The sequence below is a fragment of the Mytilus californianus genome, unplaced genomic scaffold (genome assembly GCF_021869535.1).
Source record: "Mytilus californianus isolate M0D057914Y unplaced genomic scaffold, xbMytCali1.0.p SCAF_5, whole genome shotgun sequence".
In the NCBI taxonomy this organism is placed as follows: Eukaryota; Metazoa; Mollusca; class Bivalvia; order Mytilida; family Mytilidae; genus Mytilus; species Mytilus californianus.
In genome coordinates, this window is record NW_026262701.1 from 62770511 (window position 1) to 62789355 (window position 18845).

The 18845-nt window shown below is 32.3% G+C and overlaps 1 protein-coding gene across 1 annotated transcript in view; it reads right to left on the reverse strand.

Moving 5' to 3' along the window:
* LOC127701138 (protein sel-1 homolog 3-like) overlaps nt 1–18845 on the reverse strand; it is a 247608-nt gene that overhangs the window by 14399 nt on the left and 214364 nt on the right. Inside the window, exons 18-20 of the mRNA XM_052204939.1 lie at nt 13997–14087; nt 9084–9174; nt 3292–3398 (exon numbers count right to left, since the gene is read on the reverse strand). Of these exons, the coding sequence (XP_052060899.1) occupies nt 3292–3398; nt 9084–9174; nt 13997–14087 (289 nt within the window). The remainder of the gene's footprint in view (nt 1–3291; nt 3399–9083; nt 9175–13996; nt 14088–18845) is intronic.

Consider the following 18845-nt stretch of genomic DNA (forward strand, 5'->3'; position numbering starts at 1 on the left):
CCTAAAGGAATAAAGGTTATAGGATATTTGTTCCTTAAGGAATAAAGTTAAAGAATATTTGTTCCAACAAGAACAGATATTATGGCAATGTTTATAACAAAGTTTCCAGGGAGAACACATATAAGTTGACGGAGCAGATGGACTGTCGTCATCGCATTCATTTTCACAGATTAATTTAAGTTTTTTCATAGTCGTTACACGACGTGTCAACATTCGTCTACCAGGTCAAGGATTTGTACATTTGTACAAATCCTTGGTCAGTTGTAAATTTACTGTCATAACCAAGTTTTATTTAAGAAACGGATTGTGTGCAGTCGGTGCACCATCCAGAAAAATGTTCGGAACATACAAAAACCTGTTTATGCAAAGTTTTTCAGTTTATAGTAATGAAACTTATATGGAATCAATCCAGGACAGTCATTGAGCAATTCGTTGTGTAATTCACATAATGATTTTTCCACGTCTGACGTTTTCTACGATTATTTGTACAACTATTATCTGCACAAGAATTGATTCCACCTTTTTTATAACTATCCATAATAAAATTAATCAGAAAATAAAAATCTTGTTGCATTGTTCTCAAGCATGTTCCTCTCCGTCATTGGTCTTTATGTGCTTAAGAAGTGACGACGCATGTGTAAATATATCTTGGAACACACTCAGCATAAAAATTGGTCTCCAACTTCTTCCTCGTGATCAATTTCGAATCTTTGTTGTTCCATTCCTTTAATAAATATATACTTTTGTGCATGTATATTTCCTCCCGTAATCAGTAATCGCAAGATATTTTTTACTTTTTTTTTTTGCTTAATGAAAAACAAGGCGATCCGATTAAAATACTGATTCAAGTTCAAAAGCAGCAATTGCGAGATGGAAATGGAATTCTTTATTAAAGAAAGTATAAAGATAGATAATGTTGGCATAAATCTGTTTCTATGGTCATTAAAAGTGAAATGCAGCTGCATATTTTAATACCTGTATAATCTGTCATAATTATTCATACATAAATTATAGTATTGAGCCAAAAGAGATATGAGCAAATCACTTTCGATCTAGAATAAACATTTTCCAACATTGGAAAAAGTCACTGAAAGACAAAAGATTGATATCTTCATAGCATTGACTCGAATCTCTTCCCCAGGCAACTTTATTTAAAAAAGAAGAAGCTTATCATTAATCGGGTACACACTTTTGCATTCATACGTTTGTTCTTCAACTGTTTTGTGTTTAAAACGTATAAAACAAAAACATATGACATATCACCTTTTTCATATTTCAATATTTATTTACTTTGAGGCTTTTTTTTCTATTTCTAACATTAAAAATGCACATTACTTAAAAGACTATAATATTGGCCAAATGAAATACCTTAAGTTTGTACTGAGTCATCATAACAGAGTATGATGCTTTTTATACCTCACTATGCGGTATGGGTTTTGCTCATTGTTGAAGGCCGTTTGGTGACCTATAGTTGTCAACTTCTATGTCATTTGGTCCCTTGTGGAGAGTTGTCTCATTGGCAATCATACCAAATCTTCTTATTTTTACATTACAGGTATATTTGAATTACAAACTATCAGAGAAAGGCCAAATCATTGGCAAATCTATTCTTGTTTTCATGAATGCCTCACCCCCTTGAGACGCAAAATCTGACACCTCGAGCGACACATTACATTTTGATGAAAAATTAACTTTAAAACAAATAAATGTTGACTAAGAAGCTAGCTAAATACTATAATAGGAATTCATTTCTATATAAATCATACGGGGGAAAATCGCTAAAAGTAGTTTTTTTATACTGAAACTTGCATATGAAGTCTCAAAATCTGCAACACGGAAAACTGGGGAGAGGTGTTTGAGAAAACGGAGCACTGGAAACGTTTGCTTCTGCTTGCTGGGCATAGATTATGGTTCGGTTCCTTCGTGCAATGCATTTCTTGGTGCTAACAATTCCCCAAAAAGAAATTTTGATAATTTAACTTACCTTGGTCGTTTTTTTCTCCGCTTCAAAACCGCCACCCCGTGTCAGACATAGCCAACACCCCGCATGTGGAGTTCTACACGGTGAATTTACTTATGAACTATGACGAGTAAACAACTGTCACATGGTCATGTTCGATTAGCATTAATGAGTAATAGGAGAAAAAGTGTCCATTTATCGGTACGAGTTCATAGGCTACTAAATAATATACCCGGAGGAGGGTGTACTCTTTGACTTTCGTTCTTCCGTCTGTCCGTCCCATACAGTTAATGTAACATTTTTCTCAGAAACTTTCCGACATTTGGTATTGAGCTTCCTTTGACTATGTTATGCCGTGTCAGGTGTTTTCACATATACAACTTCTCATCTGCCTATTTACCTCATACTTAGGCATTCTTACACATAATGGCCATTTATGAAATCTTCTTCGTATTTAAAAAATTGGAGTTTCCTGAAATTTGGGATCTTGTTTCATATGAGTATGCTATATCATATGAAGCTTTTCATATATATTCATCGCCCATTAACTTACTGGTTTTTGAATATTTAACGGGGTATCATAGTAATTATTCATTTTGTTTGAGATTGTATACAACGAGAAGTCTTATTCAAATTTTGATGTAAAACTAGTTTTGTCTTTGTAGAACAGAGTTTAAGACAGATTTCGTCAAAATTATTTTAAGAAATACGAATTCTGTCAGCCCGCACGACACATTATATTTCGAGAAAAAGTCACTATAAAACCAAGAAATTTTGACTGGGAACCTGATTATAGGAATCATACTGTAAAATGAATTAATTTCTATAAAAGTATACAGAATCGGGTACCGGAAGATGAGTTTTATCCATGAATTTTTATTTCTCAGAATATGTGCCCATAAAAACTGAGAACTGTTTGAGCTAACGTAGCACTAGTGACGTCTGATTTTGGTTGATAAAAATTGATAATTTATCCGTTCTTATCGTGTAATATAGAATATGGCACAAATATATTAAAAAAAAGTAAATTCTTCACTTTTATTAACCTCGATCTTTTTTTTCGATTCGAAGACACCACCCCGTGTTATACATAGCTAATTATCCGCCTGTTGTGTTCTACACGATGAATGAACAAGTCAGCAGCTAGTTAAAACAGTTTAGATTGGTGAACGTTGAATCTGGCTCTAAGGTACCGTTTGTTTTAAGTTTGTCCTAGCTTCTTGTTACTGACTATCGATTTTGATTTCTAATTGTTGACATTTTGTATTTATTCCTGTTGAAAAGTTACCAGTATTTTGTTTCCATTTAAATGATAAGTTTGCTAAACTTACATGGGGGTCACCTTTAAGAGCAGCCTGTGTATAGTAATCCGCTGCTTTTTCTATGTTTGGTTGCTTTCCACATCCATACCAGTAGAAATCTCCCATTTTAATTAAAGCTGTAGATTAGAATATTAAATATTATTCTAAAGCAACACAATAACATAATTAATTACCGATTAGTTGTTTGAAAAATAAATATGTTTTATGGCACAATACAATGACCTTTGATTACATCAGTATAATTAAAACATTGTCTTTTGCATTATGAATTAAATAATTCATGAAATATTAAAATATCATTAAAGGGATATTTTGATGTCCAGAAAAGATCAGCATCATATGTTTATATAAAGTATTAAACTTATCAGGTATAGAGTGTCTTTAAATCTTGATTGTATCCAATGAACTGGTAAAGAAAATCATACCTATTGATACGGCATTAAAATAAATGTTGAACCGAGAAAGCTATCCGTAAAAGAATTTGATCAAGAGTCCTGAACATTAATGTTGATTGAAGTAACCAAATGTTCATATTTATCTTGAACTGAAAGACTTCGTTTGCAATCCATGGTTTAGGATTGTTATACCTTACTGTTCAATTCAATCGTATAAGTCCTAAAACGGTTGTTCTAGGTTTCATATCAAACAATAATTTTACCTTGAAAACCCGTGATAAATAAAGGCAACAGTAGTATACCGCTGTTCGAAAGTCATAAATCGATTGAAAGAAAACAAATCCGGGTTACAAACTAAAACCGAGGGAAACACATCAACTATAAGGGGAAAACAACGAAACAACAGAAACACTGAAGTGAACAAAACAAAAACGACAATGCAACACACACAGAAACGAACTATAAGATAACAACTGCCATTTTCCTGACTTGGTACAGGACATTTTAAGAAAAAATGGTGGGTTGAACCTGGTTTTGTGGCTAGCCAAACCTCGCGCTTTTATGGCAACGTTAAATATAACACTAAAATGACAACATTACATGACAGGAATACAGTACAAATAAATGCAAGAACATTCAGGACAGAGAAATACACAAATAAACAGTACAATAGTACATTTCGACATGCTAACCACAGAATAAAAACGAACACGTAAAACAACATAGGACAGCACACAAAAACAGCACAACAGAACCACGAACTGTCTTTCACACGACTGGATGAACGCCACAAAAGTGACGTCCCAGGTAAATTTTTAAACATTTGATACAGTTCAAGATCAGGTTTGTAACTATGTCATTTGATGTATTTTATAACAATTACAAGAATATTAATATAGAATTGTGTTAGTAATTAGATAATTAATTGTATTATCTAGCTATGTCGGTATTTCTTCTTAATCAAACTGTAAAACAAATAAATCGTGTACATATAGTTGCTTTAAACTAAAATCTTATAAATGAACTGGGTGATTAATTATCTTTACTTTTACATACGAATAGAAAATAAAAAAAAATAGAATTACAACTACAAATGATAAAAACTATAAAACTTTATATGTGGTTAGTCAAAAATAAGAACTTTTTACTGTTATTATAACGATTTTGTCAGTAACTTTGTCGAATAAATGTGACTTTTCAACGGTATTACCAGAACAGTTTTGTAACAGAAAATAACTGTTGATTGTCTTGAAATACCCAGAGAAGACCATCGGACGAAGAATAAATTCATAGTTCGATAATTACTGACCAAAGAGATGGCAATGTCCTTTTCTACAGTTGCAAAAGATTGATAGAATATTGATGATGTTTCCTTTTATTAGGTATTAGGACAGGTACGCTTGCTGTGTATTAATCGACTACGGGTTCTCTTCTCATCAAAGTCCAAAGAATCAAATCTCAAAATGCTATCACTTAGACGGACGGGAGAGACTGACATTTATTTTATCATTTCAAATAATGATATGTAACAGAAAAGGTGAATCAATGATGCCTTTTTATGAAATTGGTTTGTAATATTCAATTCTTCCGATGCATGAGATTTATAAAGTGTTACAGCACTGGGTCGATACCGCTCCTGGTGGACTATCAGTCCCCGAGGGTATCATCAGCTCAGTAGTCAGGACTTCCGTGCTGACATGATTTATAACAAAACCAGTCTAAAATTGTCGTTTATTAATTGAGAAATTATTAAGAAACTGAGGTTTCAACTCCCTCAGGCAAAGTTGACCTTAGATGGATTTGGCTATTTTTATGTCCGTTTTGGTCATATAGCTCTTCAACTGTTTCGGTTTTCAAATATCGGCTTTTGACGTTCCCGATGAAGGTAAATCCAGATAGCGCTTTGGAAGCATGAAATTTATAAAGTGTTATATTTCATTTTTTCCAAAAGAATAACATGTTTGCTTTTTTAAAAACCCTCTGTATTAATTTTCAACGTCATATTATTTGTTTGAATAAAAAACAATTCTCAATTAAAATTTTTTTAGAATGCGGACTTGTGTTCTCAAAGGCGTCTAAATTGCGATTTATTGTTTATTTTGTGTCCAACCATATTTATTGTTATATGTGTTCTATTTCTTTTTGAACATTGTACTGTTGCCTATATTAATGATATCTGGTTTCCGGAACTGCATTACGTATATGTTGGAAATCGAGACTGGATATTTAATTGAATGCTCCTTTTGCGACTGTATTCCTGTTGTCTGCGAGTAGTTGGTGTCATACTTTATTCTAGGCCGAAAAGTTATTCAGACTATAAATTGTGAAGGAAGCTATTCTAATTATTTTCAATCGTTTTCATGTTTTTCGCTTGTTTACAACTGTTAGGAGGAGTTCTACATTCAACAATTGTATGATATCAAAGGTACTCAAAGAGTTACAGAATAGAAAAGCATGTTCTTTGAAACATGAAGTGATCAGCGGAATTAAAATTCTCTTAGTACGGTTGTGTGAAATATGTGCTACGTGATAGCAGCAACTTTTTGCCGAAATACCTCGAACACAAAACTGCACCCTTCATTCTTTAGTGCTTTATATTTGGTTGTAACCTGTAATAGGACTAGTAATGACGGTCCTTTGATCACTTTAAAAAAAAACCGATAATTAACGTTTTTAGATTAGGGCGAAAGTAGTTAACCGTTAAAATATCGTAAGTCGATTAGGAAGAAACAAATCAAGGTAAAAAACATGCGAATTCTCGCTCAGTTAAAATGTAAAAATCGAGAAAAGGACACACTCGGTAAAATTACAGATCAGACGACTTTACTGTTATATAGATATCGAAGACCACAAAATCATGTCGCTAATGAGTTGAGACAACGACACATCGTAATCAATTCGTGATGGTGATCGTAAAACATTTGTAGTGTTGCTTTCAGTCGTTCTTCCTAGTAACTCTATTAGAGCATTTTTTGTGTAAGAAGCACACACATGTTAATGAAGTTCGTATAGTGTGTACTTGCACGAGCGTATCGAACTAACTGAGATATGTAAACGCCATAAGATGGAACAGAAGGTATGTTACTGCTCAGAAATGGGAAATTGACAATTGGAAAGTTGAATTATCTCGTGTGTCATAGATTCTAGTTTTAAGTAATCCATTATTGTCAACATCGAGTAAAGATCAAGATAAGAAGCAAACCTTCCATTTTCGATAGTATCCTTAATTATCTTAAGTTCACTATGATATATGAGATGTAAGCACTCATAAAACTAGGATCAATGACTGACAGAACATCATAAATATATTTGAAAGTGAAATTAAAGGACTTCAAGTTTGTAAGATGGGAAGGTTTGGTATGAATTCTGCGTCATACAAGTGCAAAAACAAGTCGGCCGGTAGTGGTGCACAAATAGTTGAAAAATTTGACGATCCGGCTAAATATCGTTCTTTACAAGTTTAAGGTAGATGGGGGGTCTTAATTAAAATCCATAGATTATTTTAATAATTTGTCAAAATGTAGTTTATATCATGCTTATTTCAAAAATATCATTAAAAGTATGGGTCACCGGGCTTTTTTTCAGGCTACAGGTTGTGAAAAATTGTCAGATTATGTATAGATTATGCATGGAAACCCCAATTTTGTGTGATAAAAAGAAAACTGCACCAAAGAATTTTAAGATAGAAGATAGCTCTAATAATATGCTTTCAGATAAGGAAAAGAAAAAATGGGATCACCAGACTCGTTTTCTTGCTACTGTAACATTATAAAATAGGTAAATTCACAACACATTCTATTATAAAAGTTACTTTATCTGAGTTATCTCCCCTTATGTGGAAAAGTTGAAAAAAAATGAATCCAACAAAAAGTTATGTATTTTGAAAAATACAGCAGTAACATATAATAAAACGCATAATTTCTATATTAACATGAAAAGTCTTACATATATGCATTACATACTACTCTCGAAATTTGCACATTGCATTAAAGATCTAGACAGATTGTTATCTGCTATTTCAAAATCCAAGATGGAGGAATACACCCCCAGCTACCTTAAGTATTTAGTTTAAAGATTGGACTTTTTCAACGTCATTTTTATGTTAATATCAAAGGAGAAAAGGACGAATTTGTGAGTTTCTAAAATCTCCAATTTCGTGACTGATATATGCGGGATCCCTAGTTGCTGTGAATTTCAAAATATTTCAAATTCTTTAGTAAGATATTACAAATAATAGGTTTTGCATACAAAAATAATATTGTTTGGGGCTCTGTCTCCTGGAACAACAACATATTTGTTGTGAGGAGAGAATAAAGCATCGACAACATTCGGATTTCTAAAAATGTCCAGAAATCAAAACCGTATTGTACATAGTAGATTTTGAATGCGCTTAGGAATGCATGACCAAACAGTTTGATCCATTCAGATAAAGTGTCAAGTTTTACTGTATTTTGCAAAACCTTTCGCAAATTTAGGTCCTCGATGCTCTTCAACTTCATACATTATTTGGTCTTCTTAACTTTTTTTTTATTCGAGCTTCACTGATGAGTTTTTTGTAGACGAAACGCTCATCTGGCGTATATATATTTTTTTACCAATTATATTTATATGTTATCTATGATAAGTTTATCTTTGAGGAGTTTTTTTTTACCCATTTTATGTCATAGTTCTCAAATGCATCCATTAGTAACCTGAAATTCTTCTTCCAGTTGTATTGACTTGGGAATTCGATATTTTGGGCCTAACAGCTCTTTAAATTGTTCATTGCTTGTGATGTCAAGTCATAACATGACCAGCTGTACAATATTTGTATGTGATGATGCACCTGAACAATCGGGAGGTTTGAATTTACATCTCTGATGGTAAAGGTCTATAATACCCTTTTGTGGTTGAAAATGACGAAAGCAATATGTTTGGTGGGGGTAAATTAAATGACAGGTATAGTTATATCTTTGAAGTAATCATGTGTTGTTTTCTGCACACATTTTTGATTGAAAATATTGCTAATATTGACGGCATCCAAACTCTTATTAGCAAATTCTGCATGAAAAAACTACGTTTTTCCTCATCTTCCAAGTTTTTTTCACTGGTACAAATAGCCTATGGTTAGCAATGTCCATAATTATTGCAACCAATCTGTACTTAGCAGAATTTGTTTTAATAACAGAATTATTTGGGCCTCTTAGAAACAGATTTGCATATGTCCGTCAATATTCAAACCAAAAGTTAATTCAGTTGATTTTCTTTAGAAATTTAATCATATTCCATCAAATAGCGATACAGCGTAATCTTTTTTATGATATATTTGTTTAGGCATATACTTACTGTTCCCATTCTGTATACAAGTCACACAAACAACCTATCATTTTACTACTATATCGGAATGATGAAGATGCAAGTACTTACAATAAGCATGAACAAATTGTTTCTCTCTCATAGTTGATAAGTTATAATTTCTCCATTGACAATCTTTCTCTATAACTGTTGCCATTCCATCCTATAAAAGTTACTTTATCATAAGTTACGATGCGTTGATAGAAGTTTTTGCATATTTTCCATAATACAATATTTAAATGAAATAATATACATTATGATAGATATTAAACATATTATGCATCATTAAGCAATATTAAACTTTCACTGGAGAAAGCATTTGCTGTCATATAAACTGCTCCCTCTAGAATTTGAGTATGTTGTAATTGATTTCATCATTACAAAGATTTACGATCGTCATCATGTATTGGTTTAGGTGACTATGCCATAATTGAAGGCATTCTAAAATTAAAGTGTTCACAATTACTGGCTTAGCCTGAAATTGATTACTAGTTCGGCTTCTGTATAATGCATCGTTCCTATAAGACTGTTTGTTTTTTTCGCACACCAGCTGAGTTAGAGGTTTAGTTAGCTATAAAACCAGGTTTAATCCACCATTTACTACATAAGAAAATGCTTGTACCAAGTCAGGAATATGACAGTTGTTATCCATTCGTTTGATGTGTTAGAGCTTTTGATTTTGCCATTTGATTACGGACTTTCCGTCTTGGATTTTCCTAAGAGTTCGGTATTTTTGTTATTTTACATTTTGCTATTGATATGTCTTATTCTTTTATCATCGCATGCATTTCGATTTTGTTGGTATTAATTCTCATTAAAGGGGCATTAGTTAGTCAAATTCATGTTCACCGGTTCGACTCAAAATCCCATATTTTATTTATAACATACTAATACGTCTATCCAAATTACAAAAAGTCATAAAGAAAATAATAACAATGCATGGACTCGTTACAATGTATCAACATTTCGTGTGTATTTTAAGATAAACGTCATCTAATTAACCATCGAGACGATCTTCGAAGATTTTCGTAGGTCACAATGACCTGTTGTAAACAAAAATATAAATACAAATACACAACTTTCACAAATACACAACGTTGCGCTTTTGTCCAACAAGTTCAAGAATATTATTTTGTATTCACTCAAAACAAAGCTTCTGGTTACCTCAGTGGAGCACATGACCTTGAAAGTAGAAGAATTTATAAATCGTAAGATCTTCCATGTAGTATTTACGTCATACCACCACAACATTTATGTCATACCACCACAACATTTATGTCATATCACCACAACATTTATGTCATACCATCACAACATTGTTGGCTGTTTTGACGACCGGTTCAAATACGAAATGCTTCTCAAGGACTTGAAGTTTATCTATTATCATGAAAAATGACTTATTATCAGTCCTTTTATCAATTTCTGAATTATTTTTATACGACCGCAAATTTTTTTTTGTTCGTTTTATGCTATCAAGTCGTCGTCGGCGTCAGCGTCGTCGTCGTCCGAAGACACATTTGGTTTCCGGACAATAACTTTAGTTAAAGTACATGGATTTCTATGAAATTTTACCAGAAGGTTCAATATCACAAAAGGAAGGTTGGGATTGATTTTGGGGGTTATTGTACCAACAGTTTAGGAATTAGGGGCCTTAAAGGGGCCAAAAACAAGCATTTTTGTAGTCCGGACAATAACTTGTGTGTAAGTGTATGGATCTCTCTGAAATTGTACCACCAGGTTCCATATCACAAAGGGAAGGCTGCGATTGAGTTTGGGGGTAATTGCCCCAAACGTTCAGGAATTAGGGACAAAAATGGGGCCAAAAACAATCATTTTTCTAGTTTCCAGACAATAACTTGTGTTTAAGTGTATGGATCGCTCTAAAATTGTACTACAAGGTTCCATACCACAAAGGGAAGGCTGGGATTGAGATTGGGGGTAATTACTCCAAAGGGGGGGGGGGGGGGTTCAAAAGGTTTGGGGGGATTTTTTTTATTAAAAAAGTATTGCGCAATAGCAAAGTATTGCGCTGTGATATTGCTCAATAGCGAGAAATCTTCAATAGCACAGTATTGCGCAATAGCAAGAAATTTTCAATTGAAAATAAATACAAATCTTTTAACCAATTTCAATGGGATTAATTTAAAGTCTTTAATTTTTGGGGTTCTAACCTTGTATTACTATTTTGGATATTGGGCCCCATTTTTAAATTGGTCTACATTGAGGTCAAAAGGGTCAAAAATTAAACTTTGTTTGATTTCATCAAAAACTGAATTATTGCGGCTGTATGATATGCTGAATCTTATTGTGCATTTGAATTTTTTATTTTGGGCCCTGTTTTCAAATTAGTTCATATTAAGGTTTGAAGGGTCTAAAATTAAACTTTGTTTGATTTCAACTGAAATTAAATTTTTGGTGTTTTTTTATATGCTGAATCTAACCATGTTGTTAGATTTTGGATATCCGACCATTCTAGGTAAATTAAATGTCCAATTTCAAATTTTTAAGATCTTTGACCACATTTATTTTGTGTCAGAAACCTATATTATGTCAAAAATTTTATCACAATCCAAATTCAGACAGTATCAAGCTTGAATATTGTGTCCAAACTTGCCCAAACTGTTCAGGGTTCGACCTCTGCGGTTGTATCAGGCTGCGCTCAGCGAAGCATTTTATTTAAATGTTATTTTAGAATTTCCACAATACTCGTACATTTTTTCAAATGCAAATTAAGTGTAATTTTTCTTTCGTTCACAACAAATTTATAAGATAAACAGAGCATCTTTAATGACCTGAAGATATTCTTTCCACTTTGTTTATAATGAAGGACGATATTTTAGTCCTTTTTCCAACAAAGTTATCTTGAACCTCTAAGGGCATACGATACAGTTACAGGGGAGGTAATGACGTTGCCAACGTAAAATGTAATTTTTCGCGACGTCAAACTGCGACATATCGGGAAAAGATGCATTTTTCGACTGATTTTTATCATTCAGACTTACATAACTTGAAAACGAGTTCATGGACTCCTCTTTCTTAAAATGACATTAGGATTGATTAGGTATGGAGATTATTTGTACCAATTTTTATGAAAAAGTCACCGATGAGATTTTTTAAAATAAGATAAGTATACAGCAAAAAATTCCGTTTTTTTCCTAAAATCCTGAAACTTGATAAAAATTAATTATTTCCAAAGAATTGTTATACAAATTTAGAGCATACTTATGTAAAAGAGATTTTCCAAATGTTTTAAAAAAAATCCTATTGTGTTTATCTTTTGAAACAAAAAAGCTATGTATGTCTATCCAAAGGATAGAAATGTTCCAAAAAACGAAATTTTGAGTAAATGTCTAAAATTTCGACCCCATTTATCTCTTAAAGTAGCACATGAAGGTATATTTTTATTACATATTTGCATTGACTAGGTGAAAAATAGCTTGTATGCAAATTTTTTAAATTTCTACTTTTGTTTTTATACGTATACGAAATAATAGGTAGTTTCTATGTTATGTTATTGGTTGCTTGTACTTTTCGGTTTGTTTCCTTGTATACTAGTAGTGTAGAATTAAGGAGACGATTATTCCTTTCCTATTGTTAATTTTCCCTTTTTGGACGGTTGTATTCCTTTGCTACTTTCTTACAGTGTGTATATTTCACGACCTGTTTGCTATGCCCGTGTTTTGTAGTCGCGTTTTATATTCCAATGAACGTAATTTATGTTTGACGGGAAAATCATTAAGCCAGATATTTCGTTACTACAAATTAATAAAAACCTTTACAAAATTCATTCACATATAGAAAGATTTGGTTAGGAAGTTTGGTTGTACCTGTAGAATTAAAAATCGACATCACATTCTACTTTTTACGGTGATGATGTTTATAATGCCCGAAAGTATAGATATGATTCCTGACTCATTGGTCCTTTGAATAAGTTATTCTTATTATCAATTTAACACAGCAGTAAAATCTTTGAATGTTGTTTTTATCAGTAATAACATAGATTTTGTTATTGAAAAATTAAAACAAAGCTAAATATATAATGCTATATATGTACAGTTATGAGTATTCATGATCCAACATCCTGTCGATAATGTTTATGGCATTGCATAAGGTCATACGTTTCTCGGACTGTTTTTGACGTCTTTACACTAAATCCGTTGGATGTGCACTGATTGATACCTTAGTTTGGGAGAACATGATTTATTAATAAATCAGTTCAGCTCGAGTTTCGCAAGTAAAATACACTTAAAGGTTTAGCAGGATTGTAGCACACATTTAGCCTAAATTTAAAAAAAAAGGAAACTATCGGCTTTCTGTAAGTATGTTCACGCAACCATCAATTATCAAAATAAAAAATATCGGAACCCTAGTTTGCACTAAAAAAAATAAAGTATTACAAATATCTTTAACAATGATCGAATATATATGCAACCAAAAAACCCAGCTTTAGTTCTGTTTTTTTTTTCCATTTACATGAAGAATGTTAAGTTCCTTAATCAAAAATCTTTCCCGATTCTCCCGCTGGGTATAATTCTAAAGATTGTTCTTTTACACCACTAAAACTTTCATGTGGGGGAAGCCATTTTTGTTCTGGTACGACTGAATGAAGTATTGGCTAACTAGGAAATATCGTGGCTTTCATGATGTGCCGATTAAGGCGTTTGTAGAATAACAGCTTTGACCCACCAACATATTGGAGGCCACTGACGGATCATTCTAGAATGTAAATGACAGTCGAACTTAAACAGGTCACTTTGCAAAATTATTATGCAGTTCTTTTGAGTGGACTAACATATGAATGTTGATGAATTGTACATCTGTGTGATGATGAACCAACAAAATCTAAATTAATAATAATGTTTAATGAACTATTGTAAAAATTGTGTAGTGAATAGTATCTTAACCCATTTGCAAGAAATGATTTACAACATAATTTTATGTCTCCCCCAAGAAAAGACTGCATACACGTTGTTAACATCCCTTACCTGACTGCTCTCGCACAGGTATGCACTATTAAAGGAGGCTACCTCCAATCCTGCATCCGAAGCCATTAAGTAATAGAAAAGAGATGACTGCCTGAAAATATAATATTGCTAAATATCATGGGTAATAATTATAAGCTACATAACGAGTGAAAATTGGATATCGCTTGATATCAAACGATATCTAATTCTCAAGAGTTGATAGACTGATTTCTCTTATGGTAAAAAATTATGGTTGTTTAGAGAAGGAAATTCAGCGCAACATTGTTCTTGTCTTTTGCGACCAATCAGTGTCAATGATTAACACCAGACGCTTTGTTGTGGAATCTCAGTAAAATACGTTATGATTGCAAAATACGTTTAAAGACAAATCCCTCTATTGTTTATGCGCACATACAAGCACACCATTATTATGTTGTCAACACAGGCACCTGTCTCTGAATTTTTTTTTACCTATATACTTTAATATTACATATGGTGAAGCATTCTCCTGTTTTCATTGGATATTATGATCACGTGTTTCAAATAATATTTCATGTATCTGAAGCCTTGTTTCTATTTTTAAGTATATTGACGGACGCTATGTTTCTATTTATTAATACGTATATTGACGGTCAATATTAAAAATCTGTGCCGTCACACATAACAATCATGGCGGAAGCGCCGCAGATTACGAAAAGAAAATTTGCAAGTAAACTGAAATGAGTTCCATTTGAATTCTTATTTGTTCTAAACAGAAAAAAAAATTTGTGTTTTTGTTTACATTAAAACAAGTTAATATGACGCAGGTTTCCTCAAAAGTGTTGATTTTCTAAAAATTGTTTGATATTTCACAGTGATATCATACTTTAACTTTGTTTAAACCTGTTTATTTACGTTTGACTTTAATTATTTATCCCTTGTAATCTTTATTAACTGTGTATTTGCATTCAGGTGTCACAGGTCAAATTTATTCGTTCATTGTGTGTTAATTTACGTTTTTTGATTGAGTTAAGCCTTCCAATTGATATTTTATAGTGTGTTTTTCTATGTTGTGATGTTATACTATTGTTTCAGAAAAGGGAGAAGGTTTGGTACCATTAAAACGTTTAATCCCGCTGCAAATGTTTGCACCTGTCCTAAGTCAGGAATCTGATTACAGTAGTTGTCGTCTGTTTATGTAGTTCATACGTGTTTCTCGTTTCTCGTTTTTATATAGATTAGACCGTTGGTTTTTCCGTTTGAATGGTTTTACACTAGTAATTTTTTGGGGGCCCTTTATAGCTTGCTGTTCGGTGTGAGCCAATGCTCCGTGTTGCAGGCCGTACCTTGACCTATAATGGTTTACTTTTATAAATTGTAACTTGGATGGAGAGTTGTCTCATTGGCACTCATACCACATCTTCCTATATCTAATCTTATTTATTAATATTTTCAATAGCATGTTAAAAATCTTGCAAAATAAAATTAAAAAAAACCACAAAGAACATTGAAGTCCATTTTTCTAATACATTATTTACATATGTAATATATAAATTAAGGACTTTCACTCAGTCAATACGTTATATATGGACCTGTTAGATTATATTGACACTCGGACTTCGTCCTCAGTCAATATAATCTGAACAGGTCCATATATAACGTATTGACCTCGTCAAAAGTCCATAATTGATAAATATAACACAAGGTACCTAACTCACATATTTGAGAAATATCACCCGGTCGCGAACTTCCGTTATATTTCGATTCTGCGGTTGTCTATCCCACTGAAACTTGATATGTCGTAAATCTACATTACATTATCTACAAAATGGTGTATAACACGCCTATTTCTATTGTCGGAGTCATTCGTAACAGGCCTTCGAAGTATGTCAACCGTAATTATTTCGTCTTCTCACAGCCGATTGGAAATAATAGTCTCGCAGTGAATGATTAATTATAATTGTCCCTTTGGTATATTTCCCCTCTCTTATTGCTAAAAATAAATGTTTTTTTGGAGTTATCACATTATATATATAAAGTCCAGAGAGTCTGAATGACATTGATGGAATGGGAAAGTTTGAGTTAAAAGTAGAAACTCGTAACTCATTAGACACACCTCAGATAACGCTTATTATATTTTTTTTCACGGTATCTTTTACAAATTTACTATATGAATGATAAGTTTTATTCAGAGCCTCGGAAAAACTAACAGGTTTTTGGGAAATACTTTTCTCACTGTGAGACTATTATTTCCAATCGGCTGTGAGAAGACGAAATAATAAAGGTTGACATACTTCGAAGGCCTGTTACGAATGATTCCGACAATAGAAATAGGCGTGTTACACATCATTTTGTAAATAATTTAATGTAGATTTACGACATAACAAGTTTCAGAGGGATAGATAACCGCAGAATCGAAATATAACAGAAGTTCGCGATCGGATGACATTTCTCAAATATGTGAGTTAGGTACCTTGTGTTATATTAAAGTATATAGGTTATTTTTTTTCAAAGACAATTGCCTGTGGTTGTCAATAATAATTTCCTTTACTTCATACTTGTATGAACTACTATATTCTTAAACGGCATTCTCTATAGTATGTCTTTAATTAATTCTTCTCAACAAATAATCAATAAAGTAAATCATCAATTCCGTGATCTAAATTCAAGGTATATTTAGCAGTTGGTATATGTATGAATATTGAAAACTCCACTGAAGTATTTTGAATGTGTATGGTGCTTGCATTTCTACACGCATATAATATATTTCGGATTAACGCCAACAATTCAGTTAACCAACGACGCATATATGTAAAATAAAGTACATCTATAGAGGTAAACATATAGTCTTGTAACACTGTGTTTTTTATTTAACCATTTTGTTCCGATTTGCTGAGTTTGAATGCTTGTGAAATGGTTTTTTTAGGTACCAGTGATCAATTTCTTAAAAACTAGTAAGTCTAAGGCTGCACTTAAGACAAATCTTAAGTCCAGGCTGTTTCATTTTCACAATTTGTGTGTATAAAACATAAACGTGTCTTTGTTCAGAAGTTGTTGGAATGAAGACTTAAATAGGAATGCATATAAACAAAAATCCTTTTGCAAGAAAGAGTGTATTTGAAAGAAAAGAGGGGTTAACGGTAGGGTCATTTAAAAAATCTTATTTTTATTGATATTCTCTGTATGATAGCTTGAGGATGTAGTTAGGTGAAATTAAAAAGATCTAGAATTTAAAATTGATATTATAAGTCAGAAGAGCATTAGTAAAGGAACAAAATAAGCTAAAAATATTGATAGGTTACCTGGAAATCCTTTTTGCGACATTTGATTTTTTTTAAATGGCGGGAATCTGCTTAAATTTTGGTAATGACCTTTTTATGAGCTATTGAAGTCTATGAAAAGAAAAGTGGGTGATAGACTGACAGAGGCTCTAGCAACATTGCGGCGTATTTCTAAACAAGTAATCAAATCATAAATGCTTACAGATGACCTAAAACGGAGATTATGTTAGATTTCGGTTAATTTTAAGTAATTATCGTCAAAATGACGAAAAGGAAGGACATTTTAAACCAAAATTTAAAATTATCGAAAGCGAAGCTCTGTCTTGTTTTTCAGATATATATACTTTATCTGAATTATATTTGCTTTGATGCAAAATTTTACGAAAACATGCTAAATTTGCGATATTGAACAAGCTCATAACATATTTGGAAGAATTATCTTCCAATAGTGTATCTGTATATTGCCTGGCACATTAAAAAAAAAAAAAGGCTGGAAAAATTCGTCTGTAGAAGATTCAAAATTGAATAGAGCGTTATTTTTTCAATACAACGTAAGCATATTAACTACAGATTCCATGTTACATGTAATTTAGCATATTATTAATACAAAGTCTAAGACATTCTTGATATCCTGTTATTGTCTGTATCATAAATATTCATAAAAAAAATTACTTATACATCGCTGGTCACATAATTATATAAAGAATTCCCTCGTTGTTTAAAAAGGAATTTCTGTTCAAAACATATACAATCATTCTTTTCAACTAAGTCGAATTTTCATCGAGATATTCGTACAACCATGTGAACGCATTGTTTTCGATCCACCACTCAAGTTCAGAATACGTGTCTGTGCTAAAAACTAACTACCATCATGTGTATATTAAAAATGAATGTTCATTAAGTGTAATTAAAAAGAAACAAACAACAAAGCAGCAAATAACGGGATTTGAATTGTCCATAACCCGTGAAAACATCGCCGATTCGGCCTGACGTTTTTCAACGTTGCTTTCAGAATTGTCGCAATGAATTCCCGCCAATTCAAATTTTTAACGCCTTTTTTGTAATATCTCTTTTCCCGATACCGTGACCAGTCACCCTACGTTTTTATTTTCTTATTTTGTTTCATAACAAACAATGCATATTCTATTGAATTCTCATCGAGAAAATATTGGTCATTTTTTTTTAAACTGGATTTTTTTTCTATACATATTTTACCATTAAAAAGGCGGGAAAATTATTGTGGAAAGTTATCGTTACCATTTGTCCCTCATAATATGATGATATCAATAATATAATTTCTACTAACAACAAGATTTACAAACAGACAATTTTTTTTCAAAATGATGTGATACTGACTTTTTATAGAATATTACACTGATAATAACGACAAGTCTCGATTATAAATTCCATGAAAAAAAATGGCGTTTCAAATTGAAAACGAGGTCGCTGACCTCATTTTTTCTATTAGCATTAAGTGAAAATAAAATTAAAAGAAGAGAGTATTGGCAGACCTGTGATTAGAAGGATTTGTCTTTAATTGTCTTGATAGTTATGAAATCTATACAAGAACGTCTTACAATACAGCGTTATGGCTACGACGTTACCATAGT